Source organism: Branchiostoma floridae, chromosome 8 (assembly GCF_000003815.2).
Source record: "Branchiostoma floridae strain S238N-H82 chromosome 8, Bfl_VNyyK, whole genome shotgun sequence".
Taxonomy (NCBI): domain Eukaryota; kingdom Metazoa; phylum Chordata; class Leptocardii; order Amphioxiformes; family Branchiostomatidae; genus Branchiostoma; species Branchiostoma floridae.
In genome coordinates this window covers 6,658,019-6,683,305 of record NC_049986.1, presented here as the reverse complement: position 1 = coordinate 6,683,305, position 25,287 = coordinate 6,658,019, and the positions used below count along the sequence as shown (strand labels likewise).

The window sequence follows — 25,287 nt, the reverse complement described above, 5'->3', positions numbered from 1 at the left end:
GTCATGATGCCACTTCGCTCTCGCATGTTCTAAGTTTATGACCTTTGTGAAGAAGGCTATATGCTGTGATTCCGATGGCAAAAATTAGCATGAGGCACTAGGCACATTAGCGTGAGGCACAAGACTGGAATTCCATAGGATGGGGCTTGATAAAACAGACTAGGATATCACATTGGATAAAATATGGTTGAATAACACGTAGCATAACAAGTTATAGCTCAACACATGATTTATGTTTGATGGAAGCAGGTTTATTATAACTGCGCACATTGATGCGATGAGAAAATCGTTAGGCTCGACTGTTATGCAGCTGTGGAGTAGAATGGACTGGGGATGATCCTGGTTTTTGATGCAGAAAAACGTTAGGGGCTCAAGTCGCGCTTTTATGACACGTCACATCAATTATCTAAAACATAACTTTGTCTTTCCTTCACACAGTAACTCGCAAAAAAAAACACCGTCAGATAACCGTAAGATAATCATACTGACTTACTTGATACTTGATAAGGTCTCTTCATCGTTGTGTCAAGTGGTCTGCATCAAGGCAACGTCTCTTGTGGACCATCCTGCGCCATTCCATGCAATTCTGGGCCGTCACTTCTACGTCTCTAAGATAATCATACGAACCCAGATTGTAATAGAATGTTACAACTTCCGCTGTCTATACGTGTTGCTCATCTTCTAAGGTTGTGCCCCTTTGTTAATAATGTCTATGGTTCTATTTTATTAATGAGGTTCAAACGTTGATTCAAAGAATAAAGCTTCTGCAACTGTTAACATATGGATTGTAGTTTTACATGAATAGATTGATACTCTAAAGAGGGCGTCTTTTCAACTAAAAATAAACTTGGATTATAGCAGTTAGTAGGGATATCATCAGGTTAATTTGACTCTTCAGACAATAACGATGTTACCTGGTTTGGATATGTCTTCTCGTCATTGCAGAGTGGACCGTGAAACAGCATCAAGATTGCTTCGCCAAGGGAGTGCATCCTATGGCAAAGACAAGAAAAGCGCCGCCCAACGGTTAAAATTATCATTGCAGGAAAAACCGCATCCGTCATGGTCAAAACTAATTTGGATGGTATCACATCAAACAGGCCATACAAGATCGATGCACAAAGTCTGGAAGACTGGTATCATTCACCAAGTTGACTACTACATGTACATCGAACTAGTTTCCCTTCTACAACTACGGCCATGGCTACATGTTTAAAATTAATGATGTCGTCATCCATAAAACTTACCTGCCGTGGCCTTGCTGACATTGTATTTCCATGTCCCGTGAACAGCAATACAGAAGAGGTTGGTGCCCATCATAAGCTGGGGTGTTAGAAACTACTGCACGAGTCTCCCAACAAGACGATGTGTCAGCTCTGGCCCGTGGGTCTACCTGGACAAGCTCAGCCAGTGGTGACAGAACTGCATGCAAAGAGACAGAATAATCTTTGTGTACTATTCACAGCGTCACACCTGTCCCCGCGCGCCACAGACAGGTGGTCAGTTAACTCAATTTTGGAGGGTAACCAATCAGAGGAATTATGCAAATGTACACGTATGCTAATGAGTGCAGGGGTATAAAAGGGAAAGATATTACTAGTATCACAAAAATGGCGCACAGTTTGACTTTGGGGAGGAAGATAAAAAGGTGGTTGGCAGAAACAGGCGAAAATTAAAGTCGGGTCAATTAGGGACAGTAGGAAGGGTATGAGGGTGTTGAGATATAAAGAAGAATGTATCTTTACCCTAAACACCCAACCATCCTCTCTAATTTCTTATGGCTTGGGAAAAGTACTCGCCTCGCTCTCTGCTCAGGGATGGAGACTTTCCGCACTCCTTATCCCTCCATCACCTGTCTGGGACGCGGGGTATGGGTGTGGTGGTATGAATCTTCCACTATATCAATCTAACCATGGCATAATTATAGTTGACCAGCGTTTGATGTCCAATTAAACTTAAGGTTAGCAAGGAGGTTGAAAACCTTCTTGAGGTTAGTTATTTACCCTGTTACAAAGAAAACCTTCCTGTGGATGCGGGTTTACCTGCAATGATGATTTCAGCCGTTTAACGGCGCTTTTCTTCTTAAAAGATACACCAGCCTAAAGGATACACAAAACTTTCTTGTTCCTAGATCCTCATTCTTGCGACAAAAAGGCTTGTCCAAACAAGAAATACATCTTTATGTACAAATGCTTGCATGGTGATAACAAATTCCACTCTACGATAGTTCTGGGAAAATACGAATTTTTGAACACATCAATCCTAGGTTGGTAACTCTGGTACTTGAAGTCATGGCTGTTTCACTAATTCAATGACATACAATTTGACCACGTACCCAGCTGGTTAATTGTTGTCTGCATTGAACTCTTCTCACTGAATAGTCGACTTTCTTGTAACGACAGACCATCGACATATTTTTATCTATCCAGCCAAAAATGCATTCATATATGCTAGAGACAGGGTCGGCCCTAGTTGTGTACCCTCTATAGAAGTGCGTACACCACATGTTAACAATTTACGGATTAAGATTGCATTATCAATTCTATCAAACGCTTTGCTAAAATTAGTCAGTAAAACAGTTTGGCTACTATTAGGGTTCTCAGCACCGCGAAGAATCAATCAATCACACTAACGTTATATAACCAAGTAGTGGACAGATGAACACCCTTTTCTACTGCCATATTGGTTTGGATACAGAATTTGGTCAATGTCTTGGAAAATATACTTTGAAATGAACTATTTAATCGTTTTCATCAAAACGGAAATGAGTAATATCGATAGTAGATACCCTACTGATGCTGTGAACACGTCCCTCTTCCGATGAGCAGTTACAATGTAGGCAAGACTTTCATTAAATTCAACAGCAAATGTTTTAACGATATCGTGATTTTCGGGGAAATGTTATCAGGACCGCAACTTTTCCTGGCATCATGTTTTTCAATTCAAAACATTGTTCAACATTTCTTTGACAAATAAAGTTTGGCGCATGTGTGTTCTTGTGTGTACAGAAAAGAACCCCATTTCCGTTTCAACTATCATCTATACATACCGCAATATGATTAGCACTAGCCAATAGACTACTCACAAAAAAATCAATGGAAGGTGACGAACTAGGTGTAAATATCCGTCCAATCTCTATATACGTAAGAACAGATATTGTCTGTTGGTAATCTGTACATCGTTTACTTGTCTAGCTTATACCTTTCTTTGACCAAAGTACGAAAAAAAAACTTGTTGGAACTTCGGCACACTTGTGTGTTATTTTGTGAATTCTTGTTTGTTACTGCCTGTATCCTGAGCAGAAAGAATCCACTCTCCGTCTAAACTCATTTTACCACAACATACGAGGGGGGTTCAATAAGTTCTTTGCCTCACCAAGAAATAACAAGCACAACTCAGATTTTCAGGCACAACTTCATAGTATGAAGTCTTTTATCAATATCCTCCAAATTTCAAATCATTGGAGTCATTACTTTCCAGGCATTCGTTTTTCCTAAATTAGAAGGTAGGTGGCGAGAAAAAAGTTGTGTGAATTGTGATCAGACATGTGTGGGTCGAGTTTCCCATGCCATAAATTAACAAAAGACGTTGTCAAAATGTTTGATAATGATTCTCTTCCTATTTCAAGCAAAAAGAATTGGGTTTCTAACTTCCAGCAGCGCAAATTGACCCACACACTCAGGTCAGGTCAATTGTCCACGTTTTTTTCCTTCTCCCTCACCTAACGTTACTGGGTGTCGCCTGAAAAGTAATGATCACACTAATTTGAATTTTGGTACATATTTATATAAGACTTTATACTTGACATCTATGCTTCGAAATCTGAGCTGTGCTTATTTTTTCTCGGTAAAGTCGGGGACTTATTGATAACCCCACGTACATGTATAAAGTCTTATATAAATGTGTACCAAAATTCAAATTATTGTGATCATCATGTTGCAGGCGACACCCAGTAACGTTAGGTAAGGGATAACGAAAAAAAAAGGTGGACAATTGATCTGCAACCTGAGGTGTGAGGTCAAATTGTCTGATCACACTTCACCCTTCTTTTTCTCCCCACTTACCTTCTAATTTAGAAAAAACGAATGCCTGGAAAGTAATGACTCCAATGATTTGTAATTTGGAGGATATTGATAAAAGACTTCATACTATGAAGTTGTGCCTGAAAATCTGAGTTGTGCTTGTTATTTCTTGGTGAGGCAAAGAACTTATTGAACCCCCCTCGTAGTTGGGAAAGTTGTAGCTATTTCGCACCTAGATTGCTAGCTCACACACGCCATCCAATTCTATGGTAGATGCCCAGCACATATTGTCTGTGTTTCCGCGAATATCTAGTGTTAACATGCCATTTCCTTTCATAAACATGTGAGTCCATTCTTTTCAAAATTGTCTTCTCTTTTGGTGGTCAGTACTAGTAACAAATAACCATTGGCAGACAAGTTTCGTTCACAAATGTGTGATTGTCTTCTTTTCTTCAAGCGGGTGTGACACGCCCATAGTACAGACACGTATCTCTAAGTGGTACAATGTACAAGTCTACAATGGCTCATTTGCATACTTGTCTTACACCTTCAAGTTGGAGTATATATCTCCATCCCCGCGAGCGCTCCTCAGTCATTCCCGCCAGCCGTGACCTCAGAGTGATATCGTGCCGTGATCTACGTGTCCAGGAATTCTGTAAGTATCAAACTCTTACCAACATGTTCCTTTGCAATCACTTTTATTTGTTTTTGTACGTACCATACACGCCAAAAGCTTGGTGTTTCTAGTTTTATTTATGATAGCGGGTCTCGATGGAAGATGTTTTGTGAGAAATTTTGTTAAGCGTGCAAATTAAATTACTGATGAAAATCATTTCTAACACATTTCCTAAATCAAAGTAAATTTAAGCTTTTTTCGTCAAATGGTTTGCTGTTGACCCTAACAGAAGAAGGCCATTTTTTGTGTGGTAGCTATAACCATAGGAGAAGTGATATTCTTCCCTCAGTTTTGTCAATTTGATTCCTGTAGTTTGTTTGGCAAATTTGTAGTGAGTTTATGCAGTCTTAAACTTACTACAATGATAGAACTGAGTAATATAGAACCGAATAACCGTGACCATTTTGTTTCCCCCTCCCAACATCAGTTGAAGCTACACCATGAAACTGTTTGTCTGCATGATACTGGTGACGATGGTTGTCATGGCAACGCTGATCGACGACTCCGAGGGATGGAGGCGTCGGCGCAGGCGCAGAAGGGGTCGTCTGGATGTGGATGCAGATGGTACGTTTGGTCATCTCAAATATTTAGAAGGACACCTTGGTTTTACCTAGACGCTGTCCTTTTAATTTGTTCAGGGATAAGTAGATAATGTTCCTACGTAGCTAACAGTAATTGAAAAGGGCTTTATTTTAGTACCGATAGATTCGAACAAACTTTGCTCTTTCAGTGTCCAAAATTATTGTTAATAATTAATTTCTGCACTACATATCGGTTTATTTGTCTGTTTCATAATATTTGTCTTTCTTTTACCCGTGCAGCTGACTCAGAGTTGAGAGAGGTTGTGGAAGAGGCGAGGTCGCTCCTGGAGGAACTTGATGAGGACAGTGAACACTTGGATACACAAGGACTAAAGAAGGAGGAAGTGGAGAACATACTCGCGGATCAGGAAGAAAGTCGAAAGAGAAGGACTCTCGAGCAAGGAATTTAGTAAAGATGAAAGTGGCATGGTTTAGAACAGAAGGACGATTGGTCGTTAAGTTTATTTTTCTTCGATAGAATATATTTTGTCTCGTGTTATTCCTTTCGCACAACATGCAATGTTATTCCCCCAAAGAAGATGTCAATTTGAGGTGGTAAGAATTGTGTTTACAAATGGATTCAATCTGTTGACTCAAAAATCAGCCACGTGTTAGCCAATATGTATCAATGCTAATAATTATACTATGCACAATGTTCATAATGTACGACGTATTCGGCTCTTGATTCTTGCTGATTGAATAAAGTTTATTGAAAGCAAACTGAATCAGTTTTTTTTCCTATTTACAAAAATGAGCGGGAACTCGTAGTAAGTAAAGTAAGTAAATGTATACACACACTTGTATCATTTTACCTTCTATATTTGATAGTGGTAAGAAAGGAATATGAACTCGGGAACAAATATATAGAAATATTAGCTTTTGTTGGTTTGGTGACACCTCTATACTTTACATTGATCATTGATACAAACACGTTAGATACTAGTAGTCCTTCAATCAAAAGCGCCCCCTATTAATCAGTTTTAGTACTGCAGCAACCGCTTCGTCTTTGAAGAAGCAGTACTGCAACCGATAAATAGAGGTCGCTTTTGATCCATGCGTAGTTTAGTTGCCAGTATCCCAGGCTCCGCGGAGCACCGGTCAAATAGCAGAAATTGGACAAATAGAGTCAATATTACGGTAACTACTATCTAACCAGCGATCCGTGGAGCCAGGCAGAGGCTACTATTAGCCAGCCCTACACGTAAAGAAGATGAAGATGAATATCATTTCGCGTCCAACTAAAGATGAAGAAAGAACTAGATTAATGCAGAGGATAAAATGTGTAACATTCCCCAAGTATTTTTTTCCATTTTACTAAATTAGTTTAAGTAGAACATGCACGTACAGTCACGTATGATAGAGCGTGTCCAGGTCAAAGCCTGTAAGATTATTCTTGGTCGCTCCTACGGTTCCTACAGTTCCGATGAGCGCTACAAATTTGTGATCTAGAACCTCTGCATGTAAGACAGAAAGCTCACTGCCTGAAGTTTGCTGGATCCCTTGTTAATTCTGAGGTTTTCAACTGGCTGCCACCACGCCGCTTTGAGGCACATGGTAGGAACCTCAGATATGCTGCCACTTCGGTTTAAGTGTAGAACGGCTCGTTTTAGGAACACTACGCTCCCATACCATGTCGACCTTTTAAATTCATGTTAGACTTTAGATGTCACTTTTTAACCTTCCTCAATAGTTCTGTTTTAAATTGAAGTGAGATTTTATTACTGATTTATATATATATATATATGTGTGTGTGTAAATCCACACTTTTAAATTGTACAGCTGAGTGGGAATTGTGATTATTATGATTTGATCATAACGTTCTTAGGCAGGGCCTCCATTATAATCTCTTGTGTACTTAGTACGAGGCAATTTAGTCTTAGGACTACGATCTTGTACATGATTTTGTGTGTGTGTTTAATAAATAAACCAGTTCAAAGTAGCAAGTAGGCCATTGTAACGCTTGTACATTGCACATTGTGTTTTCCTTAATTGTATAGCATAGAATTCACATTGTATTCGGTATTGGATTAATTTTACTATGTAGCTATATGTCTTACACATGTAACGCTAGTTCACCTTTATTCGCGGGGTAACCTTTGTCCGTTGTATATAAAATCGGAGTATTTAGGGATATCAAACTGACAGACGACTGTTTCAGACTGGAATGCTATGAAAATATTGCAATTTGAAACCTACATTCGCCGACTAGATATCCCTAACTACCTCGTTTTTAAAACAACGGATATAGGTTACCTTGTGAATAACTACCGTTAACGTTACACTATTCATACTTTGCCTTACATTGTACCTGTTGTTACAATTGCTGTGCAATAAGCTTTCACTGACTTGACATGAATCATGAAACCATATTAATGATTATGCACTGGTGACATGACTCCTTGGTTATATGTCCCAGCCAAACGTTATAACGTTATACTCTAAAACTTCATTGGGAGATTTGCAACCAATAACGAGGCGTTGAATATGTGGACAAAGGTCTGTAAATAATCATATATACATTGCATTCTGTCCTACACGCAATACTCTTGACGATATTTTTCTTCAACCGTTTACTCCATTCGCTCTTTTGGGGCTTCCTCAAACGAAATGAGTCTGTTGGAGACTGGCAGAGTCACTGGCAGATGAGAAAAATACTGCACAAGTTAATCTTTCTCAAGCTACCGATTTTCTGTGATACTGTCATTGACATACTGTCAATCATTCCTCAATAGCTCCTCTGTCGGCTTCCTTTCCGCAAGTATGCAGCTTGTAAGATAACTTTCTACTTTTTACAGCAACACAAGGGGTTTGGTAGAGATTACCTCTTTTCATATTAAACATACGAGACGCATACAGATGTAATGTTCGATATGCGAAGTCCACAATACATCTTCTTCTTCTCCTTCACGGACGATATGTTACGATGTGGGACGCACGTAGCCTCCATTATAGCAGGCTCATTTCTAAAATGGACGGCTATGAGAGAGGCCAGCAATCAGCGACCCAGTACAAAAAGAAATGGCCAGCAAAAGTGCCAAAAAAGTCCATAGAGAGCCTGCTATGGAGGCTAGGACGCACGATCATTGCTACACCGGGTATATATGGTCGGACCATGGCCGGCTAGTGCAGCCCTTGCAGAGATGTTGTGCAGGTGAAAGATGCAACGCATACGCAGTCTCTTGTATCAGATACTGAGTAGAAGACGTAACTGCACACCCCATTTGCCAGCGCTTTTCGTGCAGTTACCCGGGCCGTGCAGAAATGCGAAGTTACTAACAATGATGTGAACCGGTTTGGAATTGTTAATGCAGTTAACAGAAGTGTGCGGTAATCCGTTGTGTATGTGCAATTAACTGGCTTCTACTGTACTAGTACTTGACCGTCGTGGCTTATGGGACGAGGGTAGCCTAGTATATCCATCAATATTTCCTCTCCATATTAGCCCTATCTAGTACCTATATTGTTCTTGGATGATCTTGGAAGGGTTGGGCAAACTTGGTAACAGCGTTCCCGGGCCGCGGGATACCCCAAGGCCGCAATGCTAAATTGCCAAGCTCGCAAGACATGTATTCAGAGCGTCTAAAGGACCCTTTTCTGTTTGACTGGAGGGAACAACTTGAAAGCACAGTTAAGCTCCAAACCTATTCAAAAATCAAAAAGCACATTGGTACGGAAGAATATCTGACATCAATTCATGATAGATTATTTACATACAGTATTACGAAACTGAAAATTAGTGCACATTGCTTAGAAATTGAAAAAGGTCGTCCCGTAACACACCAGTCACTCAGAGACTGTGTCCTACATGTTATGAAAATATAGAAGATGAATTCAACTTTGTTATGACCTGTCCTACCTACAATAAAGAGAGAGAAGCATTGTTTAAGAAGATAAGAAGCAAAACACACAGTCTCCGTTGCTGGTACACGGAACGATATTTTCCGGCATATAACGTTACGTGTACTTCAATCATGTTCAACTCATATATCTGCCTAGGCGTAGGTCAATCTATTCATATCTTATTCCAAATGCGAGACCAGATCACCAATGCATGACTGTGCTGTACGTTATCCATAATATTTTGTTGTTATGTATAGCCTCGAAGAACTATTGTCTGAGCAAGTTTTTTTTAACCTCCTTGTTCTGAGCTAGTAGTGAGTAGTTGTTACTGGTTTACTGGTGCGATTGTTGGGCAATATATCTAATCATATGGGAAAACAGGATCCAAAGTTGGTTGGCCCTCGACACAGTTATTACCTTGCCAACATAAAGACCTGCTTTGAGATTATCAATATGCCTCAAATCACGCGGTCAGATTCTCCGTACATCCTGCAGCGCCCTCTAGTGGACAAAATTAACATTGCAATGATAGTTACAAGAGAACAATTATATAAACGAGCGTTGAGGTCTGAATAGAAGTGAGCCGATTTATAAAATCCTTCCCTTCGTTCATTCAGTGATCCTCTTTTTGTGGCATCAATTTCATTTGACTGCGGATATGCTTTTATAGATCCTTTAAATAGTAGTATGCGTTAATATATCACTGGCTTGTGCAAATCTTCGAAACATCCCTGAGTAACTTTCATTAAAAAAGTCTAAGTAGATTAAAAAAAAGTCTATGAAGAAAATATCATAATCCATTTCAATAATTACGTACGGCGTTTGTGATGAATATAATGTCTCTTCATATTGCTCTGTGTACGTATGGGCCAGTGTGCAACTGTTGACAGTTTTACTTGAAAATTGGCCCAAAATACCCTAACTGGGCCTCTTACACCGACGGACGCTTGCAACGAAAGAAGAAGGCCGCACAAAACCCAGTGGCTTTCATCAGAATTTTTAGGTTGTTTTGGGGCTTCCGCACGTGCATTCGGAAAGGCAGAATTTTGAATTTGGCCGCGCGTGTCCCGATGACAGTTCTGGGCGGGCAATTCCCACACCCTGTATTTCACTCAACCTGACAGACGGTCGGGCCTGTCCTTTTTCTCACCCATACAGCGACGCCCCCTAGGTGACCACAAGACCCCAAAGATCCACGCTTTTTGAGCTTGATGATTATCAAGGCCATGCAGCTCGATGTTTGGTATTCAATTTAAACAGGAATTTTAAATGAAAAATTGAATGATATCCTACAAATACATGGTTATTAAATAATATCAGACTTCCGTCAACTTCAACACCAAAAAAAAAAAAAAAAAATCGAGATTTCTTGAACGGTAAAACATTGGATGAGTTTGATTCAAGATCTATGTCCTGGGCACAATATTAAATCAAACGATAAATTAGAATGCTTGCTACCAAATTCTCAGTACACCAACTGCAGGAAAGCAGTTTCAATTGAATATCAATAAATGCTGAAATTTCATGCCCATGGAATACAATATTAGATAACTTAAATATTAAAAAAGATTTTACACGTGGTCATGCCGCAGTACATTACAAATATTGGGTATGACGCTACAGACGCAGCCTATTGCTGCCACTGTTTCCACAATTTCACAAAATCATCGATTATATGATTTGAGTCTATATAGATATCGATATACTGATGAATATCGTTTTTTTGGGGGGGTGCTAAATATTGCGATCATGTCTGTCCCTTCATTAATTTGTGCTAAATAGATTATCTGAAAATTTTCTATGGTTTCGGGTAAATCTCAGCTCGTCTTAGATGATATGCATCGCCTAGAATTTGAAATAGTAAGATTTTGCATGTGTTGAAGACCATTAATCAAGCACGAGTGTATCTTCTTAGAGGGTCTCTGTTTTACCGCTCCGAAGCTGGACGTCGTTATATCAAATGACGTCATTGAGTAAACTTGTCAGCTGTCTGAAATTGGGCCAATCAGCGGTCAGAATTTTGACCCTACGCTATCGAGCGCCATGTTGATTTGCATATCAGACTTCAAAATCTCGTATTTTACAGCTATTTATGCCCTAAACTTACTATAAAATAAATTTCTACCACTTCTGTTATCGAAATCGTCATTATTTCGTGTATCCTTTCGTGACAAAAATATAGCAATCTCTTGCAAACGTGAAATATCGGCCCGCATATTAGAACTGTCAATCATCGTGCTGGGCGTGGCTAGCGTGCAGCTCTGTGACCCGTGCGAGGTTGAGTGGCAGCTCGGGCTGGACCGTGCGACGATCAACCCTGCCTCCGTCCCCGGCGAGCTGTCCGTCAAACTCCGAATAAAAACACTCCATTTGTGGCGGTGCATCGGGGTTTTACTGCACGGCTGAACGGCACCGAGTCCCGTAGTAAGTCCTCGCGGACCAACGTCGTTTGAAACCCGAGGACAAACCGACCAGGATCGTGGCGGGTAGCGAGGAATTTCGTGAATTTTTTTCGAAGCGCGGAGCTCTATCCAACATGGAGGATCAGAGGTACCAGCACCCGGTAGCGTCCGTGGCTAGCGCGATGCCTCAGACCGGCACGACTCTGGGCCAACACCCCGGGGGGATGCCGCCTCACATGCAAGGGATGGGCGACAACAGGCCCCCGCCGGACGGGCAACAACAACCCGAGGGGGAGGGGAGGAAGCAGGACATCGGCGACATCCTGCAGCAAATCATGACTATCACCGACCAGAGTTTGGACGAGGCGCAAGCAAGGTTGCCCGAGTAAAAAATGTCAAAGTTTTCCTCACAAATTTCTTGTAGCAGACTATCTCTTTCTTGTAGATGTTCTTACTCTCCTCTTATTGTGATTTGTTGATTTTTTTGGCCCTTTTGTATTTTTGCAAGTTCCCCGATCCCGATTATCTTAGTCGTCTTGTTTTTTCTTTCTTTCTCTCTTCAGGAAGCACACGCTGAACTGTCACAGAATGAAGCCTGCACTTTTCAGCGTCCTCTGCGAAATCAAAGAGAAGACCGGTAAGTTTTCTTCCTCCATTCCCTTATTTAAAGGATTTAAAATGTATATGAGACAATACCAAACTATATTAGTGCGTACACGCTTTGTTGTTGTTCTTGGGATTCGAACCCGGGACTATCCCGTCCTGTCCTTGCCGTCCCCAGCGCGATCGCCGGACCTAGACCCAGTCGCATGTTCCAAACTTTCCCTCCAATTCCGGGCCGGCCAATGCACGGAGCGCTCCGCCTGGCCATCTATCTATTTTGTCGGCAGACGCCTAGAAATGTGAAGAATGATGAATAATTACCGCCAAAAAAATGTCCGCTGACACCAGCAATCGACATAAATTTTCGACACTGACGGCCGACTGCCACCAATTTTCCGCCCTCTGGTCTAATGATCGTGTCAAAAAAAATCTTCGGTCAGTTTTTTTTGCCCGCTGCAAACCTCGATCAGTTTTTCAACAACGCGCGTTCGCCCCTACCTTTGAACCAGTCACTGTCTACCCTGATTTACTATGGGATAATCGAGATGTGTTTTAAAACCCGTTCTCGTCAATTAAGATCTATTTTGTCCAGACAAATATGGCCCATAAAATGAAATATTATCACTTAAGTATTTGGGTGAAGGCCGCGCATGGCCGTCGTAAAGTACTGGTCAAGCAGAAGCAGAAATATTGTCACATTTTGATTATGAACCTTTTCATGTATTCTGATTCTTTTCATGTTTATTTTTCAATCTTTGAAGTTAAAGGATGTTATTTTCGAACCGTTATTTTATATCAAGCACTGAGCGAAAGGAATTCTAATCCTGTGTCATATTGATGGCAAGATTCCTACAAGAAAAGAGAAAGTTATCTGACTTAACTTAAAATTTTCCTTCTCTGCTTGTTTAAAAAATTAAGGAAAAGTCTTCTATTACAGGTTTCTATTCTTCCTGTACACAACGTTTCTGTTTGGCTATTTGTTATCAATCAATGTGAAATATTATTTGTTTATGCTGTCATTTCTACCTGGTTGAAAATCACTTTTCCATTCACAAGAATCATTATTTGCCCCGGATATTTCCCATTCATTTAACAATCAAGACAGTTTATGATTGTAACAGACTTACCTCCTGTCACACACAGTAATGCATACTTAGTATTTAAACTGTGATGCCGTTATTTCTAATTTTGTGATCATTGCATTGATTTTCAGGAAGGATGTCATGTTATACTGTCCATTAGTATGTGAACAATTGAACCTTTCACAATGGTGCGATTGCATTTGAGATTTTCAAGATGGTACAAAGCCATGCTTTAGTTGACATTTTTTTGTCAATCGTTGAACCAACCTTGTAGTTTTACAGTTGATTTTCATTTTGAGGGAAGGTGACAACTGTGGGACTTGTATGTAAACCCTGACATTGTTTGGCATTTCTGGTGACCAAACTGTCATCTCTGGCCAGTTAAAGAAAGCTAACCTCGCTTCTGATTGACAGGGTCGTACCTTCCTGTCCATGGTATTCAACAAGCCATTGCCAAAGTCAGTTGGTCAACTGTAAAGCATTGACGGAAATGTTGTAATGCTAGTTGTGTCATTGCAGTGTTTGTTTCTACGAGCAAACCTGTGTGGTTCTTTGATCATTACAACAAGGCTGGCATTTGGGTTGGAGAGTAGACCTTAGCGCATGCTACTGCTTGTGAGTGGTTTTAACACCTTGTCCCTTTTTGTTTTTGTTTTTTTATGAGCAAAAGTGATTACGTCTTTAGTCGGATTGTCGGTTTGTTTGTACTTAAAACAACTGCCCTGTTGTGGTATTCTCCAAACAGGAGAAGGCTTCGACTTCGAAGGATACGATTTGAAACGTGATGTTGGCAGAAGAACTGTACACGGAATACCAAAAGTAGGAACGATGGCTAGATTCCTGAACATGATTTGTTAGGACTCAGGAGGACCATGTCCATATGTAATGTTTCGACAGTGGTAAGAAATACCACTGAAATAACCAGTTTGACTTGTCTGTGATCACAGCGTAGTTGGTGTGGTTGTGGGGAAGTATCTAGCATACCAAAGAGCTGGATCTTTCAGCTGGGGTGCAGCTTGAGATGTTGACAGGGGTCGGCAGAATTTTCATCACCTGGTAGCCTTGATGTGGCCCCACTGTTCCTGGGATAGAACCATACATTTGATTGACAAGGGGGTGCCTTCCTCCTATCCAGATAATAGCGGCCCACTCAAAAGGATGAGTCCATTCAATTTGGGGATATTGCACGCATTGCTTAAGGGGACTGCTGCACTCTTGGTGAACCCTTTTACCAATTACTGAAAGACTACCCACAGAATGCCACACACCCATGCTTCTATTATGCCATACATGAACAAAGCTTATCCACTCTGACTTTGGTTGTCTACAGATAAGTTACTATGTGTGAATATACAATAGCTTATATGCATGAAAGCTAGGTTGTACTGATTTAGATGGTGATTTACCTCAATATCTGTATATGCTTTGAGCCTATCAATGAAATTTCATCTGTAGGAATCAAAATTTGGGAATGAATGGCCACAGAAGTCATCCAGAAGACATTAGAGGTGTCAGGGTGTGATGGGTAATGGGTATGAATAGTGGAAGCCAGTTCATTTAGACTCCATTTCAGTGGCCATTGTAGATTTATTTCAGCACAGAGTAATCCTGGACAGTTTGTTTTTCATGCATAATTAGACAGAGAACAGAACAGTGAATGCTTGGACAACTGCATTCACTGTGTATGAAAAGTGACATCTCAAAAATGGAGTGAAAGAATAGATAATTTTCTTGTAATCCATCTATCAAATGTTTAAGGGTTTGTTGGATTATTGGTTTAAATTTGTGAAAATGCAAGTGTTGAAAAGAGAAATCAAAGCAAAATATTTTGCACTTGGATCTTCAAAAAAAGGTGATGTACAATGATAATGACAATTTAGAAAAAGAAGACAGTTAGATTTGAAATTTCTCTACACTCCAGTATTTTCCAGTAGGAAACATAACAAGATAGACATTTACTTAGGTATCAAAAAAACTGAGCCTCTAAATAACATATAATGCCATCAGAAATATACTAGTAGCCCACCCATTTTTTTGTTTGAAAAATATCTGAATAATTCTGTTGTAACATTGAATTTGAACCATGACCGATACATCTGGAAAAATAAAATTGTCAAAAAACAATTAAAACTAAGCAGAAAAATAGTTTTACACTGTAGAATATGACAACTATTTGACAAATGTATACCAAGTAGTAAAAGGGAGATGCAATCTTGGTCCACATGTCAGTTACACGAGAGACAGATAACAATCCCCTGTTCCAAATACATGTATGTACTAGTGTGGGAAAAATCTGTCAATGGTAGCTGGGAATATGAATTACAGCATCACAGCAGGAGGGTGTGGTTAAGGCAATTGTCACCTAGATGTGATTCCCCTTGCCTCTGTTTATCGTATATGTGTGAAAACCTCCACAAGGGGAAGTCCAGCTTTGAGTTGATTTTCTGCCAGGGTTGGGAATAGGAGGAACAGAATTTTTTTGTTGGTAATTGGCATGTAGAGAAGGGTATTAGCTCTTCTCAAGCCTGTGTGACATCCTTTGTCATGTTCAACCATTTGGTATGCATGTATTCCAAAGAATGGAAAGACATCTGTGGTTTTGTGCTGAAAGATTGTGCCATGCCACAGAAACTACATGCTTGTAGGGAACAGATAGTAGATGTTGTGTGATCTGTATACTTGATGAGCTGTACCATGTAATGTCTTTAGACATGAGGGAATTGATTTCTTTCGACATCTTTATTATTCCCAGAGTGTCCTCTCTTGGTCAATTAATGACCAAACAGCGGTATAATCTATCCCAAACCTGTAGTATCTTTGCTATTGCTGTGTCTATTACCCTACTCTAGACAAATGAAGGAAAAAATGGCGCGTATATTTCCCTTACATGTGTCCACATCTGATTATATGTATGTTGTAGTGGGGTAGAATTATCTGTAGTAATTTGTGAACGATTTTACAGAAATGTTAACACTGCTAAATGTCTGTGTCTACTGGAATCATATGAAATGGTCATTCAGAATGCAGTGGTGAATTCAAAATGGTGGCCGCAGCATGCATTGATCTAAACATTTTCACTGTGACTGCTTGATGTTTTAGTCATGTATGGAACCTTGATGGAACAAAATCCTCCCTGATGGACTGTATAATTTCTTGCATTCTGTATGTCAGTTGTGTTTATCATGTTTTAGGTAAAAATAGGGACTTGTAAGCCTGGAAAATGTTCAAATGCTCTCAATGCTTAACCGTTTTGCTTGCAGACATTTTTGATTTCCTAGAAATTAGTAGAATTACAAGGAAAATGTGTGTCCATTTCATCATACAGTTGTAATTGTTAGTACCTACAAAGCTGGCCTAGAGCATTTTTTTCTTCATATTAATATAGTAGTGAACATACAAAACGTGAGACAGGGCAAAATAGAGAAGATTTTTTACATTCAATTCGACTTAGCAGCTCAACTGGTGACTAATAGAATTTCCCTCTTGTAATGTATTTGCTGTTCAGTTGCTGGCTGTCAAACCTTGCCATGTTGAAGGTAAATTTCCCCCAGAATACGGGCATTTATTCCAGCAGCACTTGTGAACAGGATAGCCCTGCGGATATCCCACAACCCACCAGGATGTATGCAGAAGGCATGCTTCAAGAACCACCCCATGGAGTGTGCCCAAATTTGCTTAACCTACTGAAGAAAAGACCATCACAAAGTTGTTATTTTTCCCCTGCACATCATATTCATGGGTGCTGTTGGGATGGTGGTCAGATCCAGGCGGCTTGGTGCAGTTGGAAGCTGATAACACACATTCTATCCGACCTGGTACTCCATGCTAATTAAGCCTGGGGTTTGGTGCAGGAGTTTTTCAGGCATCCATCCATCATGTGCGACAGCTCGCCTCCAGGGATCCAGGTGGCTGCTGGCACAGAGTACCTTATCGCTTTTTCCCTCCCGCTTTTCCCTCCCGCGCTTTAGAATTCCTGCATCAGGAAAGAGCTTTTTGCCTGATTCTTATAAGCCTGAATTTTTTACTCGTTTGATATTGTAGAATAAAAATGGTCCGAAATTATGTTTTTAAAAATTATTCAGAAGCAAAGGATTTTGGTGTAAAAAAGATTTCTGGATAATTATAATCTGAATTCATGATAAGAGTACGTAATACAGTATGTAATATTCTGATTTTAGCTTGAGGTCAGTTTGTATTTTTATATTTTTTAGAATATAAAAACATAAGGAAGCTGGCTATTTGATACAAAACCAAGCCAACACTACAGAATTTTAAGCTAAGCACGATGCGAAATCATGTAAAAACATAAGTTATGATAAAGGTTAAGAGCTTTTATGAAAAATTCTAAGCTAAAAGCTTCCGTCACGTACATTTTTGTGGACGTTTCCTCGGCTGTTTATGAAATGCAGTGAAAATCATATCACCAGTGCAATTACAGGGAGGGTCGGCCATATCAACTCTGCTGGGTGCTCAGTTATTGAGTTGAACTTCGGTGTCATAGGCAACGTGCAGTATTAATGTGTTCCGTTATTAGAGTGAACAGGGTTACGCCACCGAGTGTTCCGGATCTGTTTGCCAGCGTTTCCCAAAATCGACCTGTGTGTGTCCTCAGGGGAAGTTGTGTAGGTGGGGCTGATGGTAGGTAACAGCTTTCCTTTATATAAACCATGTCTGCCTCCAACATCCAACATAAAGTCTGCTCGGAAGTCAAGCAAGATTTTAATATCAGATAAAGTTGGCAGTCCTTCCATTTTTGATAAAAATATCTAGTGATTATTTTGACACCTGGCTGTACTTGATCTAGTGTTTCAGACTTGGAACTGAAAAATTGATGAGCATATTGTTAACAAGGAATTAATATGCTGAAAGGAATTTATCAATGTTGTATTAATGAAGAAAAACTGTTATGTGCACTTCTTGCGAAGGTAAATTGATAGACAGTTACATAATCGAAGGAAAGGACTTTAAAAAAAATAAGGCAAGGAAATTGTAGGTTTACAATTACTGAACAAATACTGTTTAGGCTTTGCCTACTAAACTTTCTCTGCAGTGACAGTAAATGTAGAGTCAGCTATATTTTTTATAAACAGATTGCTGGATTAATCTCAGTGAGATACGTACTGCCAGTTGTAATCCCGATTTTACCCGTACGAAATCCCTCGGATTTTTTGCCTAAACCTCCACCTGGCGTTGGATACAGGGGAAAATCCACTTGGCCCTTCTGCCCCAACTTTCATCAAAAACAACATTCTTGCCCTGGCCTTGTTTGTTTTTGTAGCATCCCAGAAAAGGAAGTAGCAACTTAGGAAAGAATGCAGGTAGGACAGGACGTTTGTCTTGCACTAGATAACTTTTTAAGTCCTTATGATCAGTGTAGTTGAAACATACAACTTGCTTGTTCGGTTTCTAACACTCTCAGTGCTTCTGCGGAACAAGGTATCATAAACTTTCTGTCAAGTTTATTATCTGTTGTACATTTGTATCTTGTAGTGTAATATCTTGATGAACAGGTTACATATGTAAGTTTGTACCAGTAGGTATTCAGATTGTGGGCTTCTATGTCTTACTTCATACTCTTGTCTGTCTTCCACTGTCATCTCCAAGATCATATCTGATTCAGTAAATAATTGATTCACATGGGCTATCCACCTTTCCAGGCTAGTGGCTGCACAGAATTTGAACCCTTTGTCAAAGGAGGGGTTAAATTGTCGGCCTTACTATCACGGTCACCCCTAGATTGACATGTGAAGGGCCAGGCAGTGATGGTAAATATTGAGGAGGCTATTTTTGTGCCACCTTTGTATGTGATAGGGCTTTTGAAGGTATGGATTTTATAATGAAGACGAGAACATTGTCGGTTTATGTTTTATTTGGGACGTAGCACCAGCTGTAGGATGTTGGTGCTAGCCTTGATGTGACTTGTTTGCCAGAAGGGATCGATTTTCGTCCAATTTCTGAAAGATGGTAACACTCTACCCAAACTATTTGCCCCCAGTCGTATCAGGTTTCAGCCCTGGCAGGGTCACGGAGAGTTCAGGCCTGTACTGAGGCACAGAGTGAGCTGGGATTGCTTCCTGCAGCGAGATATCACCGCAGATAAACACCAAAACCTGGCGCCTCAAAAAACCCTGTCTGTGGACAGCCAAAATTCTAAAATTACGCAGATCTAGACAAGTCTCTGGACGGATTTCTCACGACATGTTCTGCTTTGCAAAGCCACACACAATTTCACATTGACTGTGCCAGGGAAAAACACCCCATTTGACCAGTTCTGTTTACACGCATTTGCCTGACAATACAGTTCACTACTTACACTTCAAGGGAGTTAAACTGCATGGCAGAACAGACGGACCTGTGATGTAGACAATGGGGGGGTTAAGCCATGTCGTTGAAGATGTATGTTTTGATGACTTTGCTCCCATTGTTGGACATGGTTTTTATTTATCCTGTAGAAATTCAGAGGGGCGAGTAAGAACAGAAAGAAACAACACCCCGACTCCCGGGATTCGAACCCGCGCCAAACCCGGGCAGCCGGATCACAAATCGAACGTGCAAACCGTTCGGCCATAAAGGCTTAAGCCGTTAGGCGTCTTCGGTTTAGCAGTCCTTGAACACCACTGTTACACTACTCCCCCTTTTCTTTTCAAGATTCGTCCTCGAATCTCCGAGATCGACATCCCTGTGTGGCACATACTAGCCTGTTACTCACAGGGCCGGCGTGGGAACCATTGTAGAAATTCAGAGGGGCGAGTAAGAACAGAAAGAAACAACACCCCGACTCCCGGGATTCGAACCCGCGCCAAACCCGGGCAGCCGGATCACAAATCGAACGTGCAAACCGTTCGGCCATAAAGGCTTAAGCCGTTAGGCGTCTTCGGTTTAGCAGTCCTTGAACACCACTGTTACAATCCCAACACTGAATGTCCTTGGAGGAAATGGGTTTGTTTATCTTGGCTGGAGGGGTTTGTCTTACAAAGGGGTATGGTAGCCCATGAACCTTACAGGGACAAGTATTGTGCTCTTAGGCCACACCAATTTAATTTCTTGGTTCACGGATTTTTTCATAAAAAATATGGAGCGAGAGGGCGAAATAGAAATAAAAATTGTAAAATGGTTGGGGTAAAGGTAACAGCTAATCCAAAACATAAAGAAAACAAGTTTTCAGCTTGAAAAAAGTACAAAAACACGATTATTGTACAGTAACAGTACCTGTACCCACAATTTAAGGAGCTTATGATATAAAAGCCAATTTGCTACACTAAAAAGTTGGTGAATGGTTTCATTAATGGTGAAAATTTGCTGAGTGGTAATTTTTATTTTTATTTTTTGTTCCAAAAAATAGGAGCGAGCGAATCCGTGAACCAAGAAATTAAATTGGTGTGGCCTTACAGCCTACCATCTTAAAGTTATGGACATGGCAAAATTGTTATGTGCTTTTGAACTTGGAAGAACTTTTCTTAATGTTTCAAAAATACAAATGAAAAGTATATATATGAGTTATGACTTCGCTCTCCTGAATGAATGTTTTTTTACTAATTTTTAATAGTCTTGGAACTGGGTGGGAAAATTGGTGTGTGCTTTTGTTACTTTTGAGGTTGGAAGAACTTTTGCAATGTTTCAAAAATACAAGTTTAAGTTAAAAGATCTATATGACTAAAGATTTTTAGTCTTGAAACTGGGTGGAAAATTGGTATGTGCTTTTGAGGTTGGAAGAACTTTAGCAAACTTTTCAAAATGTTTCAAAAATACACCTGAAAAGATCTATATGACTTTGCTCCCATGAATATTTTTAGTCTTGAAACTGGGTGGCAAAATATATTGGTATATGCTATTGAAATTGAAGTTGGAAGAACTTGACCAGACTTTTCGTAATGGTTCAAGAATACAACTGAAAAGATTTATATGACTTTGCCCTCCTGAATATTTTTAGTCTTGAAACGGTGGCAAAATTTGTAATACATGCTTTGAGTTTGCGGTTGGAAGAACTTTACCAAAACTTTTCGTAATGTTCTAAAAAATACAACTGAAAACATCTGTATATAAATTCACTCTCCTGAATTTTTCTTAGTCTTGAAACTTCAGTCAAAATCCGTCACTCCTTCTACTGTAGTAACTGTGAAACATTAGATGATGAGTATGAATAGTGGTTGCCCCCAGAATGGCAGGGAGGGGTTTATGTTGGTAATCCTTCTTGATCTCTGCAAATGTTCCTTCAGAAGCTGTGAAACCCCCAGATGTAGAAGGTATCCGACAGAATACATTCGTCTTAAGATTCTTAATGAAGATTCGCTGCGTTATATTGAGCACATGGCCACCCCAGGGAGGTAAAAAGATGGCTGTTTGCAAAGATGAGTGAACTATTGTAGAATTTGATCAGTCGTAAGAACAATTCACCATCATTCATATGGCAAAATTATATCAATCAGGTTTTTAGACTTCTGGCTGTCAGTAAGAAACTTCTGAAGCCATTTCTGTTCATCGGTACTGAAATATGTTGTGCACTCACTTCATATTTGGACAAAGAAAAACAAACCAGGATTGAATCCTAACTTGAAAGTTCATCTCTGTTGGTAGAAGTCATTCTTGAACTAGTTTAACTGTAATATCCAACACAAAAATTGGACTCACCCAAATTTTTGACTGAACAGAACAATCCACTGCTGCCGTGACATCAAATTATGCAGGATTGAGAAGTGAAGTTGAATCTTGGTGAATGAATTCGGGAAAAGTTTTAGATTAGGAAACCAAAGATTTTGCTCACCAAAATTTTCATATACCACAAGAGAGTTGATGTATAAAATGAAGAGGTTACGTTACAAGTACATTCAGTTCAAGTTAAACTGAGTTGTTCCTGTATAGTTCTAGGTATAGGCAGTCTGGAATGATTTTTACCATGTATCTTCAATCATGACAAAAACATCAGAGTCTCTAGCAATCTTCTTGGGATATAACTGAGTGGATCCCACTGTCTGATCTATGGGCACTGCAGGATTTCACCACTGGGAATAAGCAAAAATAATGGGGCAGAATCTTTCATACTGCTTCATTACGCACATCATTAGCGCTACCAATTTGGTTGATTTAAAGGACTTTTTGTCGAAAGAATTAGAAACATGGAAGAAGAGAGAGACATATCTTTTGAGTCTGAAAACTGTATATTTTAAAATCCTTACGTAACTTTGATTTCACTCTTTATAGTGTTTGATGTATAAAAATAGCTTGATACTATAATAGTTGTGTATTTGCAGTCTATATGTGAAACTGTGACTATGTACATACATTGTCAAGGCCACTGCTGTATTCATGTGGTGCACGGGAGAGAGAAGTACATATCTTTTTTGAGTCATGTTTTAAAATCCTTATGTAACTTTGATTTCACTCTTTGTAGTGTTTGATTTATAAAAATAGCTTGATAGTTGTGTATTTGCACAGTCTATATGTGAAACTGCGACTATATACATACATTGTCAAGGCCGCTGCTATATATCCATGTGGTGCACGTAGGGAGAAGACCCATAAACTGACCACAAAATAACCAATTACATAATCTTACGGGTATGTAAAGTTTACGAGAGCAGTGGGTGCATCTGCTTGGACGATCATTGCCCCATACGTGGATGGTAAGTAGTCACAAAATTCATGTCATTCCATGCTTGCAACTTAAATCTTTTAATAAACATAGCCGGTATATCGGTCCCTTTATGAACCAGATCACGTATGCTGTCTACCAGGGATTCAATTCAAGCTGGAAGGGTAAATGTAAATTTTTAATGAGGCATTAAACTGAACGCTGAGGGTGCTATGCCCGGTCTGCCCGTGTGAGTGTTCTAGCTTGATAATTACATTTTCCTAACATGTCAGTGAAGGTTAGTGACATCGCAGGGGTCCCGCCTGAGTGACAATGTCAGGACCGCTGCCAAACGTGATCAGGCCTCTGATGACATAATCACCCAGGATAGGCAGGGGGAGACAAGAGAAAGGCAAGTTTTGATTGACATTGGGGAAGCCCTGCTCACCCTGAGATTTCAGAATATTGATGTGAACAACCGGCAAGGTGACATGTGGTACTGCTGGCTGTCAGTGACGTCTGACGTGGTGTCTGCCCACAGGGCTTGGTGGGCCCATCACAGCACACCATCTTGTGACTGTATCAGGCTACAAAATCTCTGCAGTCTAGTGGCTCTAATCTACATGTGTGCCTTTTTACTTTACCCTCTCAACACTAGTGAAGTACCAACACAACCTTCAGAAGCACAACTCCAGGCATATTCCAAAATTTGATCTTTCCCAGACATTTTGCATAAATCTTGCTGAGTGACAGTGGTACTTGTCATGTGACAGTGACAGCTTGAGCAAAGGATTTGGTAGAAAAGTGAGCCATTAGACCAAGGTGACATGCAGAATTCTGGGTGGGCTGATTTGACATTTCCATTGTAACTGGTGGCACAATTACACACTAGTGTTTAAGCAAGTGTAGCAAGTTATGTGTAAAATAATTTGTTGACCTTGTAGTCAGTGACGGTTGGGAGTGAATTGCAGAATTTCATTGGTTTCCGAACTTGGCAAAAATGTAGCGGAAAAATTGCTGGAACACTAGAAACGCATTTGGTTGTTGACTTGAGTGGGCTGTAATATTAAGACAAGTGTAAAATAATTTGTTGACCTTAGATAAGTTATAGTCAGTCACCATTGGAAGGGAATGAATTGCAGAATTTCATTGGTTTCCGAACATGGCAAAAATGTAGCGGAAAAATTGCTGGAACACTAGAAACACATTTAGTTGTTGACTTGAGTGGGCTGTAATATTAAGACAAGTGTTTTTAGTTACAGGTAAATCCAGCTGTAATTTCCACATGTCACTTATGAAACAGTTCAGTTCAGTTCATGTAAATCTGCAGCATATTTTGGTAATCACAGCTCTTGCCTTGGATAGCGGCAAGTGCCGCAGAGGTGCTTTAATCTCACTATGACTTTGATGTTGTAGTTTGGTAGTTGCCATTTTGCTTGCAGGTGGTCTGCGCTCGCTTAGATTACTCTGAAGGTCAAGAATGAAGGGGCAAGTGATTGTTTTCCCTTTTGGCTCCTATCCCAAAGCACGAAATAGTCTAGGAGCAAGCGTTGTATTTGAGGCACAACACAGACGAAGCTAGAGCGTTGCAGGTAAAGTTTCTCTGCACATTCTGGTGGTGGATTGAAGCGGTTGTTGTACTAGAGCAGTTGGCAGAGGAAGGTAGTATTACACCACCACATGGGCCAAATGGTAAGGGCATTTTTAGAATTCCCCCACTCTGGTAGGCATGTGTCCACACACCCTGCCGTTATACGCGGAGACTGTATACACCACACACTCCAAAACGACAGGTCCGAACGTTTTTACGTTGCGGTGATATTTCAAAGTGACAAGACACCAAGGTTACATCAGAAGCTACGCCATCAATCGTGTACGTTGGGATGTATATCCAGGGAGCGATGTGTCACCTATGGTGCCTTATTGGAGATGGGTGACAAAGTTGCTGACAAACTCCTCAGCAGATATGCTGCAGGGGGGCTGTGCCATGTCATTGATGAATCGCGCCACTACCATTCCGGAAAATGTCAGAAAAATGTCATATCGTTCGCATGTTTGTCACCTCTGGCAGTTGCGATGTTTCACCGAATTTGGGGACATGAAAGAAATAATGATGGGCGCCAAGACTTTTTTAACGGATGCCGTAATACTGACAGGAAAAAAACGTTAATCTTTGAATGCAGTTCTTTTGATCTTGCACCAGTAACTGCCCAACAGGTGATGATAATTTGCATATTCAATATTTGACCATGTTTGATCAGGGTAAGGTGTTATTTGAACCTCGCTGATAGCACACCCCGGATAAACATTCAATAAATTTTTCGGAGCTTCATGCAACAACCCCTTTCCATAACATCGGTAAATATGTCAGTGCAATGAAGGCCCGTAAAAATTTTGATTTATTTATAGGTTGACTCTGAGCTGCCAACTAGGTCTGGCATGGCAACCATCTGGCTGTGAGATGTCACCCCAGCGGGAGGGGGGCCAGCCACCCTGGTCAAGTTACAGGGTGA

The 25,287-nt window shown here is 40.2% G+C and overlaps 1 protein-coding gene and 2 long non-coding RNA genes across 8 annotated transcripts in view; 2 read left to right on the top strand and 1 right to left on the bottom strand.

The window, feature by feature from the left end:
* Window positions 1-284: 284 nt before the first annotated feature.
* LOC118421595 lies at window positions 285-1,413 on the bottom strand. Its single transcript, XR_004831852.1, has 3 exons — window positions 1,248-1,413; window positions 915-993; window positions 285-608 (listed from the first exon to the last, which is right to left on the bottom strand). It is a non-coding gene; the product is annotated as an uncharacterized LOC118421595 (long non-coding RNA).
* A 3,164-nt stretch (window positions 1,414-4,577) lies between these two features.
* Window positions 4,578-6,004, top strand: LOC118421371. The gene is made up of 3 exons (XR_004831828.1): window positions 4,578-4,677; window positions 5,126-5,262; window positions 5,520-6,004. It is a non-coding gene; the product is annotated as an uncharacterized LOC118421371 (long non-coding RNA).
* Window positions 6,005-11,352: 5,348 nt separating this feature from the next.
* LOC118421621 (pre-B-cell leukemia transcription factor 1-like) overlaps window positions 11,353-25,287 on the top strand; it is a 63,205-nt gene continuing 49,270 nt past the window's right edge. The window contains exons 1-2 of one of the 6 annotated variants that reach the window (XM_035828986.1): window positions 11,353-11,897; window positions 12,085-12,158. In XM_035828986.1, coding sequence (XP_035684879.1) covers window positions 11,656-11,897; window positions 12,085-12,158 — 316 coding nt within the window. In that variant the 5' untranslated portion in view covers window positions 11,353-11,655. Of the gene's footprint in view, window positions 11,907-12,084; window positions 12,159-25,287 lie in introns of all 6 variants that reach the window. The other 5 variants (XM_035828983.1, XM_035828982.1, XM_035828980.1 and 2 more) reach the window with 5 other exon arrangements.